This window comes from Procambarus clarkii, chromosome 4, assembly GCF_040958095.1.
Source record: "Procambarus clarkii isolate CNS0578487 chromosome 4, FALCON_Pclarkii_2.0, whole genome shotgun sequence".
NCBI lineage: Eukaryota > Metazoa > Arthropoda > Malacostraca > Decapoda > Cambaridae > Procambarus > Procambarus clarkii.
The window spans coordinates 42,532,867-42,558,048 of NC_091153.1; the positions used below are offsets into that span (position 1 = coordinate 42,532,867).

The window sequence follows — 25,182 nt, forward strand, 5'->3', positions numbered from 1 at the left end:
GTCTGTTTGCTCAAACTGGAGAGGTGGAGGCCAGATGCTTATGGCTAACCTCACCCGTAACTCTGTAGTGATTGTTGAAGGGCAAGTGACGAACATGGCCGGTGTCGGGAGGTTAGTCCCATTGTTCCCATTAAAAGAACGTTAGCTCCCATGATGAATGGGGAGTGACCAATGGATGACTAATTTGGTCTCAAATCATCATCAATATTATACAAATTATATTATTTACTGTGAGTTTCATTGAAGTCAGTGGTTAGATATGTAGTCTCAGTCTCCGTCTCCTCAGTCGCAGTCTCCGTGGTGTAATAAATAATATTAAAAATAAGTATTTGCTGCTGACTAAAACTTTTGCCCAGACCAGGGACCTCTCGATCTGCAGTCGAATGCTCTACCACTGAGCTACACCCCCGTCTGGTTCTGTCTTGGAGGGAGAGGCAGTGACGCTCACAAGGTCACTCTGGCAAACTTCAAAATAAGTATTTGCTGCTGACTAAAACTTTTGCCCAGACCAGGGATCGAACCAGGGACCTTTAGATCTTCAGTCTAACGCTCTCCCAACTGAGCTATCTAGGCGGTGAGTAAGTTGTATCTACTTGCTTTTATAAGCACTTTTCTGTACTACATGTTTAGTTTGTTTACTAAATTACATTAACCCTTGCATCCCATTCTCGTCTGTCATTGATTATCGTTCATTACAGAAGTTGAAGAAAGGGGAGAGGAAGAGGTCAGGGACCTCTCCCTTCGTCTCCTTTCCTCTCCATCCTTTCATCATTCTCCGTGGCGTAGTGGTAAGACGCTCGCCTGGCGTTCCGCGAGCGCTTTGTCATGGGTTCGTATTCTGGCCGGGGAGGATTTACTGGGCGCAAATCATTAACTGTAACCTCTGTTTAACGCAACAGTAAAATGGGTACTTGGTTGTAACAACGATCGCGGTGGGGATCGTATTCCAGGGACCTGCCCGAAACGCTACGCGTACTAGTGGCTGTACAAGAATGTAACAACTCTTGTATATATCTAAAAAAAATAAAAAATAAAAAAAAAAATAAAAAAAAAATGTGTAAGTAGTATAGTGACATGTTAGAACTGTTGGGTAACAGCTTGTACATAACGTTTATGGTGAAGGCTTCCTGTCCCCGGGAGAGCATATATGTCTCCTACCATTCTCAGACACGCTTCCTGCCATGCTCATGACCATTGCTCACAAGATATCATAGATTTCATGTATGCGCACACACACACACACACACACACAAAATTCTCAGGGGAATTGACAGGGTGGACAAGGATGGATTATTTAACACGGGTGGTACACGCACAAGGGGACACAGGTGGAAGCTGAGTACCCAAGTGAGCCACAGAGACATTAGAAAGAACTGTTTCAGTGTCAGAGTTGTTAGTAAATGGAATGCATTAGGCAGTGATGTGGTGGAGGCTGACTCCATACACAGTTTCAAATGTAGATATGACAGAGCCCAGTAGGCTCAAGAATAGGTACATCAGTTGATTGACGGTTGAGAGGCGGGACCAAAGAGCCAGAGCTCAACCCCCGTAAGCACAATTAGGTGAGTACACACACACACACACACACACACACACACACACACACCTAGGGGCCTCGTAGCCTGGTGGATAGCGCGCAGGACTCGTAATTCTGTGGCGCGGGTTCGATTCCCGCACGAGGCAGAAACAAGTGGGCAAAGTTTCTTTCACCTTAAGTGCCCCTGTTACCTAGCAGTAAATAGGTACCTGGGAGTTAGTCAGCTGTCACGGGCTGCTTCCTGGTGTGTGTGGTGTGGAAAAAAAATAAAATAAATAAATAGTAGTTAGTAAACAGTTGATTGACAGTTGAGAGGCGGGCCGAAAGAGCAAAGCTCAACCCCCGCAAAAACACAACTAGTAAACACAACTAGTAAACACACAGAACTGAAGGGCAAGAGCTACGAGGGGAGGTTAGAGGCATTAAATATGCCAAAACTAGAAGACAGAAGAAAAAGAGGTGATATGATCACTACATACACAATAGTAACAGGAATTGATAAAATCGATAGGGAAGATTTCCTGAGACCTGGAACTTTAAGAACAAGAGGTCATAGATTTAAACTAGCTAAACACAGATGCCGAAAAAATATAAGAAAATTCACTTTCGCAGAGTGGTAGACGGTTGGAACAAGTTAGGTGAGAAGGTGGTGGAGGCCAAGACCGTCAGTAGTTTCAAAGCGTTTTATGACAAAGAGTGCTGGTAAGACGGGACACCACGAGCGTAGCTCTCATCCTCTAACTACACTTAGGTAATTACATACACATACACTATGGCAACACTAACCCCTATGGCCATAATAGGGAAAACAAAACGAATTTTAATGAACGTTGTTAATACCTTAATTAAAAATGGAAGAACAGTGAAAAAATATATTTTTTCTTCCATGTTAAGGCAATTACATTGCGACAATTTAATTACAATTAGCATTACATTAGAATTACAATTATACTGAAAAATATATATTTAATACAAAACACTTGCTCTTCAACACTATGTAATTAAATGTGAACAACAAAAATCCAAGAAATATGAGAAAACAAATGTTGTTCAAGAAATCTCTGATGTTCAAGAAATATGTATTTTATGCAAAATAAATCATATTGTATAAAATACTACAAAAAATCGGGTGGTAGGGGGAACAAAAATACTTAAGTGTTTAGGGAGAATCCACAAGGTCTTCTCTGAATACCCTTTATTCTCTTCTCCGAGGCTATGGGTCTCTTCAATTGCACCACATGTGGTACCCCTATATGTATTTAAGCAAAATTGTATATATATACTGGGCAAGTCTCAAGTTTGCTGCATGGTAGCCTCTTCACTGGCTCCAGCAGTAGGTGGGCGCAGGGTGCATTAGCAGGCAAATTAAATATAAATGCAACCATTTTAGCACAAATCAAATGAAAGACTATTAACTATTAAGGTTCTGTTAAGAGTAGTCTGGAAGAGAAACAAACTTGCTCTCCTCGTTCTTTATTATGAACAACAACAATCACGTCTCAGGTATACGTTACATGACTTACTATTTACAATTCTTATAAACAAAAGAGCATCTATTCAATACATGCTACACCTAACCTATGTAGTATTTAATCCTCCAAAATGCCTTAATCCTAGGCTTTTCGTTGACAGCCCCGCTCCTGTGCCAGGTAAGTCCACTACGGGCTCACCATAGCCCGTGCTGCTTGGAACTCTTTGTTCCCAGTAGCTGGATCTATAACAACAATAACAACCTTAATCCTAACAGGTTCAATAACATTGTGGTCCAGTTCCTGATCCCATTACGTGACGTTAGCATTCACTCATGGAAAATTTGTTTACTGAGAAATTATATAAAATATATAAATGTAATAATTTCCCCTGTATTTTAATGTAAATTTATTCTCCAATTTTTGTAAATCGTTTATAGGTAAATAGGTATAACATTCAGGGTTTTTTTTTAAAGATCTTGTTCTGTACTACTGAAACACTTGTTCACTAAGAATTGTAATGTATAATTGCCTAGTAAAACTTATGTATATGTAATTTATATTGTATTTTCTTAAATAAAGATAAAAAAAAATGTCCTGGTGGCGGGTAGTGGGGGGTTGATAATAAATTGATTTAACGAGCGTTAATACAAATCGTTTATATGCAATTTTCTTGTAATGTCAACCCTCTCTTGCAATATAAAAAATCTCTTGAATAGACACACATTTAAGATTTTGAGTAATTGAGAAAGATTTAGTGGCTCCTGAAGGTCTATAGAGATCATATGGACTTCAGAAAATATTTTAGGCTTCAACGACCTTCAGAATTTTTCTCAGACGTAGCCTGACCTCTAATATACAAGAAATGTTAAGAGCTTCCTAAGTTTAGCCTTCCTTAAAAATGTTAAACCCTAAAAATTAACAAAACATAGTGATGCAGGTGCTTGGGGCTCCTAACCAGCTTGAAATATACCTTCAGAATCCACGAGAAGACATTGCTGTACTCTTGTAAGGTATTAACACCTTCTTAATGTCCGTAAGTGGTACCGTTATCTTGGAAACTGAAGAGCAAGACTTCAGAAATCCCTGGGAGGTTTCCAGAAATTCCTGTGAGGTTTTCATAAATCCCTGTGAGGTTTTCTAATCCCCGGGAGGTTTTCATAATCCCGGGAGGTTTTCATAAATCCCGGGAGGTTTTCAGAAATCTCTGGGGGGTTCTGTACAAACCTCCCACCAGACGAGAGGCACGTCTCTAAACCAGGACTTGCGGGTGTAGATGTTCCTCTTAGCCTGCGTGACGGGATCGTCTACCTCCCTCCAGGGTGTAATAGTCTTGCGATACTGGCCGTCTTCCTCGAGGTCGCTGTCGAAGTAGGTCGAGGAGTCGTACTCGCTCTCGTAGGCGACCACCTCGTAGAGCGGCGGCTCGTACTTTCCCTTCGGGTTAGGTCTGGTGGGCGCGTAGCTGAACGCGGGAAAATAGTAAGGGGGACTTGATTTCTCACATTTTTGTTTTAATATTATAGAGTATTTGAAAGCTTGACCAGTAATAATGCACTATATGAACACTTATATATATATATATATTTATACGGGGAATGTAGACATAGTATGAGTACAGTGAGTGTGGATACATTATACGTACATGGCTCCTCGCACTGTGTACACCAACTTCTTTCTCTGGGCGCTTTTGATGATGCTGCTACGATCCACAATTTGGTCTCCCTGTACACACACAACGTGTTATTATCTCTCTCTCTCTCTCTCTCTCTCTCTCTCTCTCTCTCTCTCTCTCTCACATACTCATGCTGATATTAAAAAAAAATCACGAAATACATAACATACGTATATTAAATACACTGAGAACAAAGTTGATAATTGAAGCTCAATTGTCATCCACAGCACAGTTTTGATGTTTAGCGTGGCAAACAGGAATGGGGGGGGGGGGGGGGGGGGTTTGAAAGATACGTTGAGATTCTTGTTGTTAAACACGGGGATATAAAGTTAATTTCACACCACAATCACCATCGCTAGTAGCCACCACCAACAACACTCACAATAGCCACCAATACCAGCAGTTACACCACAATCAATGACATCCACAAAAGCCACCACTACCACCAACAACACCCACAATAGCAACAACCCCCCCACAATAGCCCCCACCACAACACACACAGCCATACCAACCTTGCCATAGCCCTTCCATATCAGGACATACCAGGTCGCCCTCCACGCTATGATCACCAACACGACCAGCACCAACATCGGCAATCTGTCAAGCACATACAAGTATATTCAAATATATATATCTGTATTTCTGGTTTAGGTTGTATACAAAACTCAAAATTATATTTGTATGAAGCTATGGGTGGATTTTTTTTTCAGACTGATCCAAAATCACAACTGATGTGGGTTCGTGTATGAATTGATTGCCACAATTTAGATAATGTATTGATGAACAACATTTATAAATTTGCCGACGGTAAAAAAGAATAGGGTGGAAAATATATTCAGAAGACTCAAAATCGCTTCAAGACGATCTAGATAGGCTTTTAAAATGGATGACAGATTAGCAAATGCAGTTTAATGCATCTAAAAGTAGGATTCTGAACATACGTAATGATGATAGTTACCAAATATCAAATAGTCAATGTTGAAATTTGAATGCGAAAAAGAATTGTGAATCATGATTAGTATGGATCTTAAACAAAAAATCAGTGCATAAATGTACGTGTAACAAGCTACATTGGAGATAATTTGCCAGCTACTTAAGCCTTTGCCACCTCTCGTGGTGGCTTAATCTTGATCAATTAATCACACAATAAATGGTCAAGGAGCACAGCACATGTGACACACCGCCTTCAAGACGCCGCCATCTCTACCTTTACCATCATTCACTAACAGCACACTACGGCTCATCCTGTCACAATGTCGACGCAATATATTATTATTACGTCGACATTGTGACAGGTTGATAATATATATTTAGATATGCTGTGTTTCTTGTCACCAAAAACTAATGATACATTAAAAACTAATGCTACATTAGTTTTTGGTGTATAGTATAGTATATACCATAGGATACATACATATATAGGATATGTATATATACATATACGGCAAATAGGATACCGAGATTAATTTTTAGAAACGTTAATAATAACATATTTAATGTTATTTGTAAATTTTATCTTTATTCAGGCCCCATTTACATTATGAAGCTCAATTTTGGTCCCCGGGCTATAGATTTACTTCAATAGATACTGAGAAGAACGACAAAGTTAATCCCAAGATATTAAAAACCTCCCTTATGACAAAAATGGAAAAAACCTAATGTACATTCTCTAGAAAGGCGAAGAGTAAAAGGTGACATATTGAAGTATATAAATCAATACAAACGCATATCAAGGAGGTGGTTACTAATAATATATCAGTACGAAATAGAACACGAAACAACGGAAATAAATAGGATAAGTTTATATATAAAAAAAGACCCGAGTAAATATTGGTTTGGAAACAGGGTTGTTGATTTATGGAACAAATTACCGGATAATATAATAGACGTGGGCAAGTATTTATTGTTTCAAGCGTAGGTTAGACAATTGTATGAATGAGTTAATTTGGCTATGAATAGGGAGCTGCCTTGTATATGTCAAATAGACTGTGCTCTGAGTGTAGAGCATTTTGGACGCTTGTGGTGTCTGTTATGGAGAACCAAGAGGAGAGAACCAGGAACCAAAAGGAGAACCAAGAATCAAAATGAGAACCAAGAGACATCATGTTGAAGTTCCATTAGGCTACCAATGGACCACATTATTACTGAATGGAGAGTCTGGCCCTAGCTTCGGTGCGGGGCAGACGTGTTGAATCGGCGCTCCAGCAGTTTGGTGTTGTTTGCCCGTTTCGGCCGGTTGGGGGCGGGTGTGTGTCTGCTCGCCTGTGCTGACGTGGCGTTCCGATGGGGGTCCCTCTACCCCCAGTCGTCCGGGCTCAGTCTGTGGGACTAGAGTTCTCTGTGCGGGCTGGTTACCCGGAGATTGCCCTGGCTTGTGAACTGCTCTCTGTCCCTGTGTTTGCGATTTATGGGGTAGAGTTGGTAACGGCCCGTAGGGCCATTGTGAAGTTTGCAGAGGAGGCGGCGTATCGCGATTTTCTCCGGCGATACGAGGGGCGGACACTGCCCCTGCCGGATGGTGCGGGCACTGTCACCCTCTCGGATAGAAGTGGTGCACTTACTTACATCAGTGTGCATGGGGCTCCCTTGGAGTTTCCAGAGGCTCTGCTACGGCGGTATTTCGGGCGGTTTGGCGCAGTTGTTAGTGTGAGAGTGAACGTGGTGTCTTCTAGTCCTCTTAAGGGTGTGAGGTCTAACATTCGCACCCTGGGCATGAGACTCCGGGCGGATATTCCGTCCTCTGTGCGCCTTATGGGGTTCAACGTTCGGGTGTTTTACGCCCGTCAGCCGCGGACGTGTTATCGTTGTGGTCTTTTGGGCCATCAGGCTGCTGACTGTTCTGCGCCTCCTGTTGCACCAGTGAACCTCTTCAGTGAGGAGGATTTTCCGCCCCTTCCTGTGGGGGATGATTCGGTGGGTATGGACGTCTCTTCGGCTGAGGAGGTGCCCTCTGTAGCAGCTGTTGCGCCCCCTGTTGTTGCCGCATCTCCTCCGGAGGTTGTGTCCTCGCCTAGTGCTCCAGCTGGTGTCCCTGAGCCTCTTCCGCCTGCCGTTTGCTCAGACCCCTCGTCTTCCAGTTCTTCCTCTGCTGTGTCTGTCCCGGTCCCTGCACCCTCGCCGTCTGTCCCGGCTGTGCTGGGAGCTGAGGTGGATCCGGAATTCCCTCCTGTGCCTGGCCTGGTGCCCCGTGTGGTTGAGGAGGCTGCCGTGCTGCGGCGTGCGTCGGTTCGCTCGGTTGGTGCTGCGCGGGTCGCTGAGTCTGCCTCCGGGTCTGATGATGTGCGGCCCGAGCCTAAGCGTTCCCGGCGTTCTTCTGTGTGGGCTGATGTTGGCGAATTCGACGAGTGTCGTCCTTCCGTTGACGGTGGCGTGGCTCCGGATGTGGTGCACACTACGGTGGTGGCGGAGGTACACTTGCCTGAGGATGCCGGTGCCGGCGTTTCGGCCTCAACCTCTGGTCCGGTGTCCGAGGGTCCTGCGTCGGATGGCTCCGGTTCTTCGTGGGCGGTGGTTCCCCCTGCTGTAGTTGGTGGTGAGCGGGGTGGCCTGGTGGTGATGTTGAGAACGGATGCTCGCTCTGGATGTTCTGTGGCCCCTTCCTCGTTACCCGTTTCCTCGGCAGCGGTCTTGCCGCCTCTTCCGTTTCCTGCAGTCCCTTCCGTGTCTCCTGCGGTATCCGTGGAAGTGCTGTCGTCTCAGCGTCCGACACCTGCTCCGATGGCGAAGGCGTGGCAGGCTCGGCGTCCCTCGTCCGCTTCTCCGGTGTCATCTGCTTCCTCGAAGGGCGTGGTTGGCGCTCCCCAGCCTCGTTATGCGACTTGCGTCAGTGACCTTAGGCTTTGGCCGATGCCGCCAGATATAGATGTTCCCGAGTTTCTGATACCCGCTCGAGCGCGGGGGATCAAAAACCCTACCGACCTTGAAGATCTCGTCTGGGAAGCTTACAAGTCGAAATATCCTCGTGAGCAGTTCCCGGAGAAGTACATTTCTTACGAGGTTCCTCGCAAGTGATTTCTATGTATTTTGTGGGGTGTGTATGTGAGTGGGTGGGGTGGGTATTGTTTCCCGGTTCCTGCGTGCTCCGGTTTGTTTTGTGGGTTTTTTTGTATGGCTCGTGGGGGGGGGGGGTGTGCGGTTCCTATGCGTTTGTGTGTTCGGTTATGGATGTCGTGTGCACTTGTTTGTCATATTGTGTGCCCTTCAGGCTGTTGGCGTGTGCTCTTTGTTTTGCCTTCCGTTTGTTATGGCGGATCTGTTTTCTTTATTGTTATTGTCCTTATTCTTGTATGTTTCTCGCCTCTCTGTATGTATTTGAGGTGTTAGCAGACTTGTTTTGTGTGCATTTTGTCCTGGGGTTTTCCCTTATGTTTGTTTTACACTGTGTTACTAATTGTGTATTGTTTGTGTATGCATTTTTTTGTGGTCAGCCCTTCTGGCTGGTCTTCTATTGATTTGTTCCTTTGTCCTTGTACATATGTGTGCTTTGTACTTTTGTTCTATGTTATATTTGTTCTGTTTTTCTTGTACGTTATACGCATGCTTGCATGTAAAAATAAAAATAAAAAAAAAAAAAAAATATTACTGAGTACGGGTAACAGACCAACAGCATACCGTTGCTAAAGAGAAATACATTCTTCGGTATGATCTCACATTGCTCAAGCAAATACCTACTTCTGCCACCAGAGAGAGAGCTGACTGCATTGTGGAGATCTCTTATTTAGCTCTTCCACATAATGGCTAGAGGCAGCCAGGCCGCCACGCACCAACCCGTCCTCGACTCAAGTCCATTACATCCAGCGGTCGCCCCAACAGACGCATTCATAAATTTTAACTTGATGTTCATTCAAAACAAGAATTTTCTCAAATATAAATTAGTATTATAATATATTAGCATATTGTGCATATATAGGTTAGGTTAGGTTAGGTGTTTAGGTTCGGTTGGCGATTATTTGCATTTGTAGTACGTGGGTGAAGCATTTATAGCGTTGTGGTTCGAACAAAACTCGTCAGTGAAGCACTTGTTCCGGAAGTGTTCGAACGTCAGCAGTTGTGAGTCGTGTGTAAACCGCTTTTCATTCATAAACAGGGGATTTGGCGGGTACATGGAATCACTTTTGGATCTTTGTTTGGAGGACGGGCTGGACGATCGATATTTTCTTGAGCAGTGCTTTGCTGACGATCTCTGTTCGAACCACAACGCTGAAAATGCTTCACCCATATCAGCCCGTCCTCCAAACAAAGATCCAAAAGTGATTCCATCCACCCGCCAAACCCCCAGCTGTTTATGAATGAAAAGCGGTTTACACACGACTCACAACTGATTTCGTTCGAACACTTCCGGAACAAGTGCTTCACTGACGAGTTTTGTTCGAACCACAACGCTATAAATGCTTCACCCACGTACTACAAATGCAAATAATCGCCAATCGAACCTAAACACCTAACCTAACCTAACCTATGCCTATATATGCACAATATGCTAATATATTATAATACTAATTTATATTTGAGAAAATTCTTGTTTTGAATGAACAGCAAGTTAAAATTTATGAATGCGTCTGTGGGGGCGACCGCTGGATGTAATGGACTTGAGTCGAGGACGGGTTGCGATCGTCATTAGTGGTGGGTCGTGTGTAAAGTGGTTTTGATTCATAAACAAGGGGGTTTAGCTGCTGGAATGAAAACGGCTTGAATGTCGCTAATCCAGCAGCCAAAGCGTGCGTATATACATGTGTGTGTGTGCGTATGCTCATTGAGTTACAGGCCCACTTCCTGTGCCAGGTAAGTCCACTACGGGCTCACCATAGCCCGTGCTACTTGGAACTTTTTGTTCCAAGTAGCGAATCTTAAACAACAGTGTGCCCATTCGCAGTGCAGTGTCGAGACTAGACGAGAAGTCACCTCGTTTCCTCCTTCACACCACGGTGATGTGTCGTGAATTGGTGAAATGTGTGTTGAGAAACTCCATTAGGACGTTCTAGTATGTATACCCGCCATATCTTGTCACCTTTGGTGACAAGATATAGCGAGACAAGCACTCTCGAACATCTTGTTGTGAAGACTAAGAGGCATTAGGAAGATATATTAAACGAGCGTGGTGAAGACCAATATGGTTTGTAGAAAACCTCACCGCGGGTCCAGGCCTTTGCAGGGTGACACGAAGCACCCAGTGTGGTGGTAGCAGACACAGTCACTCCCAGAACCGAGTAGGTACGTGGAATTAATATTCAGTTGTAAATAAGTAGCTGTCATTAGTGTGTTTTGTGTGAGATTAGTTACTTATGTTATTCCATGTACACTGCTACACCTTTAACTGTGTTCAGTAAAAGTGACCAGTGGTCACTTTCTCGCTGTATATTAATTAATAATAATTTAATTATACCTCCAATAATTAGAGACGTACCTCCACTCCTCGCTGTATATATCCTGATTATTAGAGTCCTAAATTATGTTCCGAGACTAAAATATACTTGCTTGTTGGTCAGTAAGCTATTGTGAATAGCCTCAACTCTCCCGCGTTACTTAGGTCTTAAAAGGCTAACACCAAACCAAGCGGAGTAACGTAGACAATACTCCCTTGATATTGTTGTAATAGACGTTAGTATTTTACATACTAATTAGCGAACATCTGTTCCCTCAGTCCTGTTCATGCACGAAACTGTGCTTGATTATCGGCTTCATACAAAATACAAATTCTACAATGAAATCGCTGTAATGTCAATTATATTTTTTTTATAAATCAAATATTATTATATTATTAATCACAGCCAGAGATATTGCAAATATTGTGAGAGATTGTATTAGTTCTTCCAGGACCAACATTCATTATCTATATCAAATAGAATGATTGAAGATAGAGGACAGACACTTGTGAATAATCTCACATAATTTTGCACTGTTATTGCTATGGGGCACATGCCCAACATGGGCTGGTTGGGGGTTGGCACCATTGCAACAAGTGCCACCGTCGTGGTGCCATAGACGGCGACTCTTGCTTTTGCATTTTGGCTCATTATATTTTGTTCTTGTATCGTAAAACAATAAGCGCTGGTAATGTCAAAATTAAACAAATTCGATTCGTCACACTTAACTTTTAAAAGCCTGATTAAATTTTAATGACGTTATGGGTTTTTCCCTGAGGCTTAATTTCTACTGTTTATAAGAGAAAAATATTCAGGAGGACAAGGGAAGATTAGATAATGATAGAGACTGACAGACACAGTCTGGCAGTAAGACAGATTTCAGAAAGACTCACAGACTGATACACACACACACACACACACACACACAGATGGACAGAGACATGGATACAGACAGGGAGAGATACAGAGAATGACAAAAACTGACTGACAGTGACCGATTGACTGTCTGTGACTGACTGACTGACTGCCAGTCAGACTGAGTGTCAACTTACATACAAGTAGTTCATTACTCACGTCCATTTTAGCATGACGCGACCGACCTCTTGATCAGACTTCTGATCCCGGTAGAAGGCCCACAACGCCGCCCCTGTGAACATGGTCGCCACCGCCAGCAGCCCGTAGATCAGTAGACCCCACCTGTCAACACACACCTCTGTCACTCGTATGGTCTGAGCAAGGGTACCTAAGTTCCTTCCACTACCATTTACGGTACTGACCTTCAGTAGGCAGTGTTTACGACATAGGAAACTAGAATAGTTAACAGATATCCGCTGAACAAATTAGAATAGTTAACAGATATCCGCTGAGCAAATTTGAATAGTTAACAGATATCTGCTGAGCAAATTAGAATAGTTAACAGATATCTGCTGAGCAAATTAGAATAGTTCTGCTGAACAAATTAGAGTAGTTAACAGATATCCGCTGAACAACGCTGAAATTGACAAATCTAAATGCGAACATGTATAGAGGAAAAACCTACTACATAGATGAGGCCGTCAACAAGTGAATAGCAGAAATATTAAAGGAAAAAATCATTGAACAAATAATGGGAATAAGGCGACTAGGCTATAGAGACTGATACGTACTGTAGTATATCTAGAACCGTTAATAAGACATCTAATGATATTCTTAGTGTTTTCCATTTTTTATTTGATAGAGGATGGCACAGTCTGTGCAGTAAGAGGGGCAGGACAATGTATAGCATATACAAAGAAGGATATTTCCTTACAGAATTTGTTGCAATTTCGTTGTTGACAGACCCCCCTTCCCCACACTTTTGGTTGGAGAAACCTCAATAGTGCAAAGAAAGACATACAACGAAAGATTTTAAACAAAGCTCTGTGCTCACCTGGTCACGTGGTAATCATGATTTAAGTTACAAGATTGAAATTCTCAAGAGCAAAAGGGTATAAAAATGTCTCCAATGTATGGAGCCTAGTGTTGTTAGTGTTTCCAGCAAGGATAAGGTGAACTCTCCTTATCCTGGAAAAAAAAGCCTTGCAAGTAAGTTACTTTTTCTATCGAATTTTGTGGGGAGGATTAAGGCTACGTGATGAGACGTTGCTTCAGATACGCAATTGTAAAGGAACGTATTGGGAAAACTGGGTATTGGAGCCTCGGTTTTTCCAAATTAGTTTAAAGGGATAAGTGGTGGTGAATTTCTGTAGATTTGCCTCAGATCGAGGGATCATCAGAGGGTTACCATGGCTCACATTTGACCTTTGTTTTGTTAAGTTTTGGAGAGGGAAGAGAGTTGCAATGTAGGGAGTGAGAGAATATAACATCCGCTCTCTCTCTCTCTCTCTCTCTCTCTCTCTCTCTCTCTCTCTCTCTCTCTCTCTCTCTCTCTCTCTCTCTCTCTCTCTCTCTCTCTCTCTCTCTCTCTCTCTCTCTGTCTCAATCCCGGAGAACGATACTTGGGCTCCCCAGACCATTGAACCTGTTCACATGTTAACGAAAGCTATTCATCATGCAGCTGACACCAATGTTAAGTGAACAATTGTTGCTATTAGAATACTAGCATAATTAACATTCATTACCGGTATATAAACATAAGTTGTCTAGAAGAAAATTACAGTTTTTCTGGTAAATTGATATGTTAAGTTTTTCGTCTAGACCGGGTTGTAAACAAATTAATCAAAGAAGCTTGGTATGGGTAGAACAGATGAGGGACGGTAGCCTGATACACACACACGAACAGACGATGGACGGTAGCCTGATACACACACACGAACAGACGATGGACGGTAGCCTGATACACACACACGAACAGACGATGGACGGTAGCCTGATACACACACACGAACAGACGATGGACGGTAGCCTGATACACACACACGAACAGACGATGGACGGTAGCCTGATACACACACACGAACAGACGATGGACGGTAGCCTGATACACACACACGAACAGACGATGGACGGTAGCCTGATACACACACACGAACAGACGATGGACGGTAGCCTGATACACACACACGAACAGACGATGGACGGTAGCCTGATACACACACACGAACAGACGATGGACGGTAGCCTGATACACACACACGAACAGACGATGAACGGTAGCCTGATACACACACACGAACAGACGATGGACGGTAGCCTGATACACACACACGAACAGACGATGGACGGTAGCCTGATACACACACACGAACAGACGATGGACGGTAGCCTGATACACACACACGAACAGACGATGGACGGTAGCCTGATACACACACGAACAGACGATGGACGGTAGCCTGATTCACACACGAACAGACGATGGACGGTAACCTGATTCACACACGAACAGACGATGGACGGTAGCCTGATTCACACACGAACAGACGATGGACGGTAGCCTGATACACACACACGAACAGACGATGGACGGTAGCCTGATTCACACACGAACAGACGATGGACGGTAGCCTGATACACACACAAACAGACGATGGACAGTAGCCTGATAAACACACAAACAGATGAGACACCGGCCATACATACAGGTACTTGATGCTCTCTAGCCAAATGGTAGCTCTTCGGTAGACGGTCGCCTCGCCTCCCGGAGGACCCTCCTCGCTGCCGAAGTAGGACATGTTGGTTTTTGAGACGCACGACTCGCAGGAGCAGTTGGAGTTGGTGGTGTCGCTGTCGGAGGACCGATGTCGACGTCGACGGTAGTGGCGGAGCGTCCGCACCAGGTCGAAGCCATCCTCAGAGTCCGGCAACATATGAGCTGCTCGAGTCGACGTGCTCGACAGGTCGGATGAGCTGTCGTCGTCGTCGTCATCGCTAGTTGATTGTCCCGTGCAGCTGGACGTATCTGGAAAGAGGAAACCCAACTATATATCTTTGAAAATAAAACATTTAAGCTTCCTTACTAGTCAGACATGCTGTTCTAGTTTGCATTTTCGTTCATCAATATCTGAACTCGCATTGTATTCCAGTGTTCCTCGTCACGAGGGAACTCTCCCAGAACTTCCTACTCCTCCCAGCATTTATTTAAAGCACATATATACCCGCATCTAGAGGACATGTGAATGTATCTACTGGTTCATACTGTACCTTCCTCTCTGGGGTGAATCTTCATTGCTTCCAGGGGATGTGAGTTTTTGGGTTGACTGTCATCACTAGCACCAGGAGAAATGAGGTGTTTTTCCGGGTTATCTTCACTACAGAAGGCTAGGTTATCTCTAGCCTTGTCCTGGTTATCTTTCTGTTTGTTGTCGTGCGCGGTGCTCATATCCTCGCTCTGTTCTTTCTCGTCTGTTCCTTTGCAAACATACTCCTTCGCCTCGCTATCCCCCAGGCCCCACGGTGGTATCTCCACCGCCACGAACTGCGCCCTATTTCTCTCCTTTCTGATCCCATCCTTCTCCCTCTTGACCCCATCCTCTGTCCCGACCTCATTCTTGTCCTGTGGCCTGACCTCTTCCATTTCCTCCGTCCTGACCCCACCTTCCTCATCGCTACTGACCATTTTCGTGTCGTTTATAGTGGCCCCATTCTCCCCCTCGTCGCTGCTGGCTTGGTATCCAGGATTGTGTCTACCTCCGTCAGCAGATCTGAAGCTCGTGGGTAAAGATAGGCTGTCATTATCGATCAAATCTTGTTCCAAGTCGTCCATAATTCTCTAATACCCTGGTAGGCTGATTGCTTGTCTTCACGCTGTGTAATAGTATAATACATGAAGTTGCGTGCCGTCAAGGGTTGCCTTAGCCTAGGCTGATTTTGTATTTTGTTTTCAAGGACCGCTTCAGATGCTATTGTCTGTCTCACAGAAGCACTGAGAGAATGGAAGATTGTTTATCTTAGTGCGGCGACTCTGAGCAGAGGAGAGCAGTTACTTGTCACTTTAGATAATGTAATCATAGGAAGAACATGTACACAATGTCAGGCGCGTGACAGCGCCTGTCATAAAGCAGATAGTCGACAACACTGTAGACACGTAAAGGTCATGTTGGTAGCAGATTTTATTTTAAAATAACCTTTGCTCGCATATACATATAGGGCTTTATTGCATTTGGAAAAGATCGTACAGGAGGATCTGTCTTTTTAAAATTATCTACTGTCAACTTGGTGTGTTCGAAACGTCTGGTGCGCGTCTCTTGGTTCTTTTACGAATGTGATGTTTTACAATGAATCAGCTTGAGAATAATTAAACAACACAAAATAAATTCATCAATTTCAAACACTGTATATCCTGTTCAAAATATGGCAGAACCTTTTGAACATCCATAATCACCGCTTTTGTTTAACACAATTTTTTTGTTTACTTCGGTACATTATTTAAGAAAAAAACACATCTAAAAATCACATCTAAGCCATCGCACAATATAAAACCTTCAAATTATTAATAACCAGACAAATCTATTTTCGCTAGGATAGTATCGCACGATATCTAGACTTGGCTTGCGTCATGTTTATCACGTATTTCGTTCCTTGTTGTGGCTTTGTGCTTGACACGGCCGCTCGTGGATGGCGTAGAGGGAAGGTTCTCACACACTGCTTCAGGCCCTGGCTCTTGTCCTGCAGGGGTAAGGGAAGGGATGATGGAAGTACTGGTGGAAGACGTGCTCAGTTGGGCGCGGCGCAAGCTAGGCTTTATCGCGTCATTCTGGTTTCCGTTCGTCCCCCGGATATACATTGACTCACTCGCACACACATACACACACACGTGGGGGCTGGTGGCTGAGTGGACAGCGCTCTAGATACGTGGACCTAAGGACCGGGTTTCGATCCCCGCAGCCGGCGGAAACAGATGGGCAGAGTTTCCTTCACCCTGATGGCCTGTTACCTAGCAGTAAATAGGTACATGGGAGTTGGACAGCTGGTTCCTGGGGATGTATGTGTGTAAAAAAAATTAGTAGTGACAGTTGATTGATTGACAGTTGAGAGGCGGGCTGAAAGAGCAGAGCTCAACCCTCGCAAGCACAACTCGGTGAATACAACTAGGTGACTAGGTGAATACACGCACGCAAGCACAAAAGTGAAACGAGGTGTAGGGAGCAGGAGGCTGGACACAAATAGGAGAAAAAAATCCTTCAAGAATCAGGTAGACGGGAGGTCTGGGGGATGATATCACACCGAATCTATTGTGTAGCCTACACTGAACAAATATCATCAGCGGCATGTGCTAGGTTGGCTAATATACCTTTAGAAATCAATGCAAGTTATCATTCAGGACCTTTTACATCACATATGTCAGACCAATAGGAAACATCTATTTAAACACAACATGAAGATGGAAACAGTTCAGAGGCATGCCACCAGACTGGTTCCAGAACTGAGAGATATGAGTTACGAGGAAATACTAATGGAATTAAACCTCGCGATGCTGGGAGACTCGATTATCACCTACATAGTGGTCTGGAGAATTGAGATTCCATACAAGTTTAGCTCATTTATTATGCACGCAATACCCATACTGTGGGAGGTAGTTGAACCTAACAAATCAGGTAAGATGAAAGGGTACATTGTAGCAAGGTTTTTATATCAACAAATAACTACAATATAAGCTCACAGGAGATTACACTGGTAAGGATATGTGTCTTAAGTACTAATATTGAGGAACTGGGTAGTACAAGATACAGTCTTTGAAGCACAAGGTAGGGAACTATGAGGCTGAAGACCAGACCACACACTAGTAAGTGAAGGGATGACGACGTTTCGGTCCGTCCTGGACCCTTCTCATCGACTTGAGTGGTCCAGGACGGACCGAAACGTCGTCGTCCCTTCACTTTCTAGTGTGTGGTCTGGTCAACATATTTCAGCCACGTTATTGTGATTCATCATCTGCATATGAGGATGAAATTAGAAACTTCATCTTGTTTTCTTTTGAACAGGGCATGGGTGGCACAATTTTGTATTTCATCGGGGAGTGAGTTCCAAAGATTGGGCCCTTTTATTTTGCATAGAGAGTTTACACAGATTTATTCTGACTCTGGGGGATATCAAATATATATATATTTCTGGTTTGGTGCTCATGGGTCTATTACACCTATCAAGGAAACATTTCAGATCAAGATTAACATTTAGGAACAAGGTTTTGTACATGTAGATAGCACATGAGAATGTGTAGAGTGAATGTATGTTTAGCATGTTAAGGGACTTTAACAGTTGGGCTGTGTGTTGTCTGAAGACAGAGTTTGTTATAGTTCTGATAGCAGATTTTTGCGGAGTGATGATAGACTTCAGGTAATTTGCAGTGGTTGAACCCCATGCACAGATATTGTATGTAAGATAGGGATAGCTTAGTGCATAGTATAATGAGAGGAGAGCAGAGTGGGGGAACATAATATCTGATTTTAGTAAGTATACCAACCGTTTTTGAGACTATTTTGACTATGCGTTGTATGTGGGTGTTGAAGTTCAGTCTCTTGTCTATGTATAGGCCAAGGAACTTCCCCTCATTTTTATTGATGTTAACATTGTCTATCTGAAGTTGAATCTCATTTGATAACTTACTACCAAATAAAATGAAGAAGGTCTTTTATATGTTTAGTGTAAGTTTGTTAGTTGACGTCCACGAGTCCTCGTCTCTGTCTTTCCGCCCTCCTCGCCTCAGTGGGGTTCAGTCCATGAGCCTGGGAACAGGGGCTGATATGTAAGACTCGTCTTGAGACTTATACCCTAGGCGCTCGAGGAGTACCTTGGGGAGACGGAGACAGTAAGAGCCAGGAAGGTGATGGGAAATTTGTTTTGAGGACGAGAGGAGCGCCTTAGACCCATCCGGCGTCACGTGGTGATAGTCGAGGACGCCACTTTTGCTGAATAATATTCGGAACAATGTCATCCTGGACGTTAATGGTTATTATAAAGCGTAAATGTTCACATGTCAATAAGTTAAAATCACTCAATTTGTCATTAACGAGCAATATCTTAAGTCACTTGAAAGCAAATATTTAACATCATCCAGTGTTGTGTCAGGAACTTTGGGTTGGTGGGTTTGTTAGTCTGTTATTGCATATATTGTAGTTGTCGAGCGGCCAGTAACAGTTCTTGACTGACGGACGATTACTACTTCACTGCCTATTCTATTGCAAATGTTGCTCTGTTGTATCTAGTGTTCTGTTGCAACATTTACAATAGAATGTTGTATTTGGTTTGTGAATTAGATTTTGAAATTACAACTTCAAACATTCAAGCTGGGGATCATTATTGGTTCATTAAAAGACTCGTTCGTATTTTAGGAAGTGAAGGAGTGGCTGTTGACCATTGTTAATTGCCACTTCAGACTCGGAAAATGTTAACCAATGGGGTGAGTGTTAGGGTGACTGTCAACCAATCAGCGGCCGGGTTTGGTTGGCTGCTGGTTATAAAAGGGACCACGAGACAACAAGCACGTCAGTGTGTTTTACCTCACTTTTGGTATACAGTTCCAGCTTCGTCTCTTGAAGGTGAGCTGTATGTGGCGGACCCCCCCCCCCCCCCCCCCTCCCTCTTGTTGCGTCCTCTTCCTCCTCCCTCTTGTTGCGTTCCCCCCTCCCTCCTCCAGCCTCTTGTTGCGTCCCCCTCCTTTCCTTTTTTTCGGGGGAGGGAGTAAAGAGGAAGGAGAGCCATAGGTGAAGGGAAGTATAGAAGTGGGAAATACAGTGAGAGGTATGAAAGCAGGCGGCGGGCTGTCCGCCTTGCTGACACGATGTGTGGGTGTTGGCAGCTAAGCTAAGCTGGCTCCCTCTTGTCAGGGAGCTGTGAGTGTGAGAGAGGTTCTTCACATGTGTTTCACCATATATGGATGTCCATAGATGAATACTGTGTAGCATTCATATATACACACTCCCTGATGCTTACACACACGTTCTGTTTAAGGCTCTTTATTTTATTATTTATAGTTCATAGATACATATACTCGCATACATTTACACATACATACTCAATTTTTCAATTATGGGGTATCTGGTCAGTATTTCATCTGGGAATTATGTACTGTGGGGCGGGGTTTTCTTCTTGTGAATCGAGGCTCTTGGGCCACCAGCTGTGGGAGCGGGGCGTCTCATCTTGGAGTAATGTTTCTAACATTGGGTCCTCTTAACATTTCGATGGTGTTCCACGCCCTGATGGCTTGGTGCTGCAGTCTGATGTTTAGTGGCTGTATGTTCATGGAGTGTCTGATCATATGGTGGACGGTGTTTTGCTGCTCTCCTTAGCGCCTTATTTTGTACTGCTTGCAGTTTCTGCATGTTAGTTTTCTTTATGGTGTGTAGTGGTACTGGGGGATACTCTAGATGCGGCCGGACTAGAGCCTTATATAGGTGGATCTGAATGTTGGCACTGAGGCTTCGGAATCTCCTCAATTTTCCTAAGGCTGCTTTGGCTTTGTTTAGTGGGTCCCTTACATGAGTTTGTATCCGTTCTATTTATCATAAGTCCCAGTATTCTGCCTACCTCCGCATATTGGATCGGCTGGTTGTCAAGGATGATGGGGTCCGGGTTTCTTTTCGCAATGTGTATTATGACACTTTTGTTGGTGCTAATTTTCCATTGCTTCTCAAAGTTGTTTGAGTTCAATTGCCGCCTTGGTCTTGTCGGCTAGTAGCGGCTTTGATGGTCCCGGTTGGCAAATTATTTGGGTGACATCGTCAGCGTATGTGATGTATTCTCCATGTTGGGGTTGGGATGATTGATGAAGATTAAGCCACCCAAAAGGTGGCATGGGCATGAATAGCCCATAAGTGGTGGCCCTTTTGAGCCATTTCCAGTATCAATAGATGATACTGGAGATCTGTGGAGGTGCGACTGCACCCTGCGTGACGGGAGATGTCTCCCGTGTGGGGTTGGGGTAGGTCAGCTGTATATATATGTTGAAGAGTGGGAGAGGGGCAGCTTCCTTGTGGTACTCCACTTTTCAGTTCTATTACGTCACCCAAGTAGCTGCCGATATTAAGCCTAGCAGTTCTGTTGTCTATAAAGCTGCAGAGTAGCAGTAAATCTTTCGGGAAGTCCTAGTTCAGATATCTTATATTTTAGGCCTGTGTGCCACACTTTGTCGAAGGCTTTCGAAACGTCTCCGAGCACTATATTACACTGATCTTTTTTCGACATTGCGCTGGCTATATGCTGGTAGATCAGGGCTATAGCTGTATGGGGGCCCCTCTGCGGTTTCTAAACCCATGCTGCCTGGTGTTGTACTTCCCTTCCTCCTCCGTGTGAAGTACAAGTCTCTGATAATTTTTTTTCGAATATTTTACCTGGTACTTAGAGAAGGAAAATTGGCCTGTAGTTTTCAGTTTGGGTTGGGGGTTTACCTGGCTTGGGGATTAATCTTATTGTGGCATTCTTGAAGCATGTGGGGAATAGTCCAGATGCAAGAGCTGCATTTATACCTCCCTTCCCCCCCCCCCCCCCCCTTCATCCTCCACCCTCTTGTTGCGCGCCCTCCCCTCCCCTTTCACCCTTTGTTGCGTCCCCCATCTCTTGCCCCGGGTTCCCCGTACTGGAACTAGTTAATGCATGGGGAGACACTACCAATATTTCAGATTTACCTTTTACGAATCGAAGGTTAAGTAAAGTACGCATTAATTAAGTTAACTGTTCTGCGTGTGGCAGTATAGCAGACTCAAATTGGCCTGTGACGCTCTTCTACCCCACTTGTATCATGCTAGAGGCTAGCCCTTAACGTCTGACTTCCAACCTTAAACTATTAATTTATTAAAATGTAAGTGTGCAATGGGGGTTACTAGTCTTTAAAACGTAGAAACTACACATTTAACTTAGTTTTAGTAACATGACTTAAATTCAGCAGGCTAGAGATGTAATTTTTACCATCAACGCTAATTGAATTTTGTAATTTATAGTAAATTATCATAAACGCTAATTGAATTTTTTTATTTATAGTTAATTGTTATCATAAACGCTAATACCATCAACGATAACGAACTTACTATCGTATATATTCGAAAAATTACCTTAGCATATTTCAGATTTGTATTGTTCATGATTTTAGTTGGGTAAATAGTTCTTTAATATAAAAAGTTAACGGAATAATTAGTCCTGACCATTGCACCTGAACGAGTTAACTTTACGTAGCGGTAAAATTGTCAGCGCCCCGCGGGGGGGGGGGGGCTTGACAAACGCACCTTGAGTAAACTTCAGATGCTAGTCTCCGGACACCTCCCTCACAGTACATTACTCTTGCAGTTCAAAAAGTTGTTTGGTAATGTACAGTAGAGCTATGCACGTTGACTATTCCAGTTAGGAAAATATTAACACTTTAAATGTATTCTGGACTAATATGGTTTACTAAATGGTTAATTTTTCTTAAACTACGTAATATTTAAATGTTTCAGGTGGGATCCAGTTCCTGTGGGAAAGCTGCAAGGCGCGAGCCACGACCACCTGGAGGTAGTCATCCCGGTGGACTGTCCTACACCAGCTCGTCTCACACTGGAAGATCCGTATGACTTGTTTTACTTCATTAGTCGTGCAGCTCGAATTGTTATACATGACCCAAATTATTGGAGACTTTTCTTAAAGCGCAGGTTACTCATAAGGGCTTCAACGACTGTAAAGATATCTGTAAAAGTTATAGATTTGAAACTTATTTTAATGACTAAACTAATTCAAATGACTCTCCCGTGCTCAGGCTGTGGTTGTGGTCGCCGGACAACGGGGAAGGCAATGAGGACAATCTCTGGATACTGAAGAACATTTATAACGTAGACATAGTGGCATGACATTGTCCGTCACCACGTGAAGTGTCATTTGTCAGACAACCTTTTGATATATTTTTTTTCTGCCAGAAAATGGCCTGGTTTACTGAATTGTATAGTTATAAAACATTAAAATTTTTAAAAATTGCTTAGTTTTCAATACCTTAGCCAGGAGGTCTGTTAATGTTTCGTCTCTACACAGCTTTCCATTAAAGCCCTGAAGTGTCAGATATTTTTTTAATAGGGAAAATCCTCAACTCTTCCATTAAGGAAACTATTAATGGCTTGCCTAACCTTGAGGTGCTTCCGGGGCTTAGCGTCCCCGCGGCCCGGTCGTCGACCAGGCCTCCTGGTTGCTGGACTGATCAACCAGGCTGTTGGACGCGGCTGCTCTCAGCCTGACTTATGAGTCACAGCCTAGTTGATCAGGTATCCTTTGGAGGTGCTTAACCAGTTCTCTTGAACACTGTGAGGGGTCGGCCAGTTATGTCCCTTGTGTGTAGTGGAAGCGTGTTGAACAGTCTCGGGCCTCTGATGTTGATAGTTCTCTCTTGAACACTGTGAGGGGTCGGCCAGTTATGTCCCTTGTGTGTAGTGGAAGCGTGTTGAACAGTCTCGGGCCACTGATGTTGATAGTTCTCTCTGAGTTCCTGTTGCACCTCTGCTTTTCAACGAAGGTATTCTGCACATCCTTCCATGTCTTCTGGTCTCGTGTGGTGTTATTTCTGTATGCAGGTTTGGGACCAGTCCCTCAATTATTTTCCACGTGTAAATTATTATGTATCTGTATTATGTAGGGAGCCGGTCGGCCGAGCGGACAGCACGCTGGACTTGTGATCCTGTGGTCCTGGGTTCGATCCCAGGCGCCGGCGAGAAACAATGGGCAGAGTTTCTTTCACCCTATGCCCCTGTTACCTAGCAGTAAAATAGGTACCTGGGTGTTAGTCAGCTGTCACGGGCTGCTTCCTGGGGGTGGAGGCCTGGTCGAGGACCGGGCCGCGGGGACACTAAAGCCTCGAAATCATCTCAAGATAACCTCAAGATAACCTCTCCCGCCTGCGCTCAAGGGAGTACAGATTTAGGCTCTTTAGTCGGTCCTAATAGTTTAGATGTTTTACTGAGTGGATTCTAGCAGTAAAGGGTCTCTGCACGCTCTCCAGGTCAGCAATTTCTCCAGCTTTGAAAGGGGCTGTCATTGTGCAGCAGTACTCCACTCTAGATAGCACAAGCGTTTTGAAAAGTATCATCATCGGTATAGCATCTCTAGTGTGAAAAGTTCTTGTTATCCAACCTGTCATTTTTCTTGCAGTTGTGACGGCTACTTTATTGTGTTCTTTAAAGGTAAGGTCTTCCGACATGAGTACACCCAGGTCCTTTACATTGCCTTTTCGTTCCATGTTATGATTTGCCTGAGTTTTGTACGTGGTTTCTGTTTTTATATTCATTTTTTCCCGTAGCGCTTCACTGTCACAATGACATAGCATTGTTCCAATGCAGGAGGTGGGGGGGGGGGGAAGGTTGAAGTGGATTACTTGTAAAACCTGGTTGTGGCACTAAATTGTCCTCACTCCCAGTGACCCTGATAAGTATCTACGAAGATTCGCTTTTGTCCTGTGTTTTGTTTGGCAGTGTTAATGTCAAACTTGAACACTGGTTCGACTCCCCGGTGTTCTTTTATATTTTATATTCAAACCCTTCTAATTGGGGAACTAACAAGGCAAACGACTCCTTAAGTTGCCTAACTTCTCTCTCCACAAGGTTTATATTGTGACGCCAGTATGGTTGCGTAATAAGTCTTAAACTATTAAGTTTCTTGTACACTATACATAGCCTTCCCGGTTTGGTGCCTTTTGATAATCACTTCTTGTACACTACCTAAATGCCTATTTGTAGATGAAACGTGTAATAGTTTACCGAGCCAGTTTACCTAGTTTTAAGATAATGGATTAAAAAATGTTGTTAAAGTCTAGCAAGACTATAAATTTCACTAGAAACTTCAGAGGGATGTACTTTTGTTAGTATTAATTTGTAACAAAAAAACCGCGATGTACTGATATTCCGTGTTGAGCTTGTAACATTTAACTTATTGTAAACAAAGATGTTTACAGAAATAACTATATATATTTTTTCTAACTACTACGGAACCTCCCTGGAGGTCTCTGGAGGCCCCTGAAGGTCTCTGGAGGCTTCTAGGATGTCCCTGGAGGCCCCCCTAGAGGCCTCTTGAGATCCCTGGAGGCCCCTAGAGATCTCTCGAGGCCCTTGGAGGCCCCCTAGAGGTCCCTGGCGGTCCCCTGAGGCCCCCTGAAATTCCCTGGAGGTCCCTGGTGGCCCCTGGAGACCCCTAAAGTTTCCTGGAGGCCACCCTGAAATTCCCTGGAGGTCTCTGGAGGTCCACAAAATGTCCCTGGAGGCCTCCTAGAGGCCC

The 25,182-nt window shown here is 43.9% G+C and overlaps 2 protein-coding genes and 1 non-coding gene across 3 annotated transcripts in view; 1 reads left to right on the forward strand and 2 right to left on the reverse strand.

Moving 5' to 3' along the window:
* LOC123750481 (serine protease 30) overlaps positions 1-22,901 on the forward strand; it is a 57,612-nt gene extending 34,711 nt beyond the window's left edge. Inside the window, exons 12-13 of the mRNA XM_069336073.1 lie at positions 22,392-22,499; positions 22,688-22,901. The gene's annotated coding sequence lies outside the window, so the exon portion shown is untranslated. The remainder of the gene's footprint in view (positions 1-22,391; positions 22,500-22,687) is intronic.
* On the reverse strand, positions 501-573 carry TRNAF-GAA (transfer RNA phenylalanine (anticodon GAA)). Its single transcript has one exon. It is a non-coding gene; the product is annotated as a tRNA-Phe (tRNA).
* Positions 2,995-16,719, reverse strand: LOC123750493 (uncharacterized). Its single transcript, XM_045732610.2, has 6 exons — positions 15,169-16,719; positions 14,608-14,926; positions 12,121-12,243; positions 5,197-5,281; positions 4,652-4,731; positions 2,995-4,471 (listed from the first exon to the last, which is right to left on the reverse strand). The coding sequence occupies exons 1-6, from the start codon at positions 15,728-15,730 to the stop codon at positions 4,204-4,206; spliced, it is 1,437 nt and encodes a 478-aa protein (XP_045588566.1). The 5' UTR covers positions 15,731-16,719; the 3' UTR covers positions 2,995-4,203.
* Positions 22,902-25,182: the final 2,281 nt, after the last annotated feature.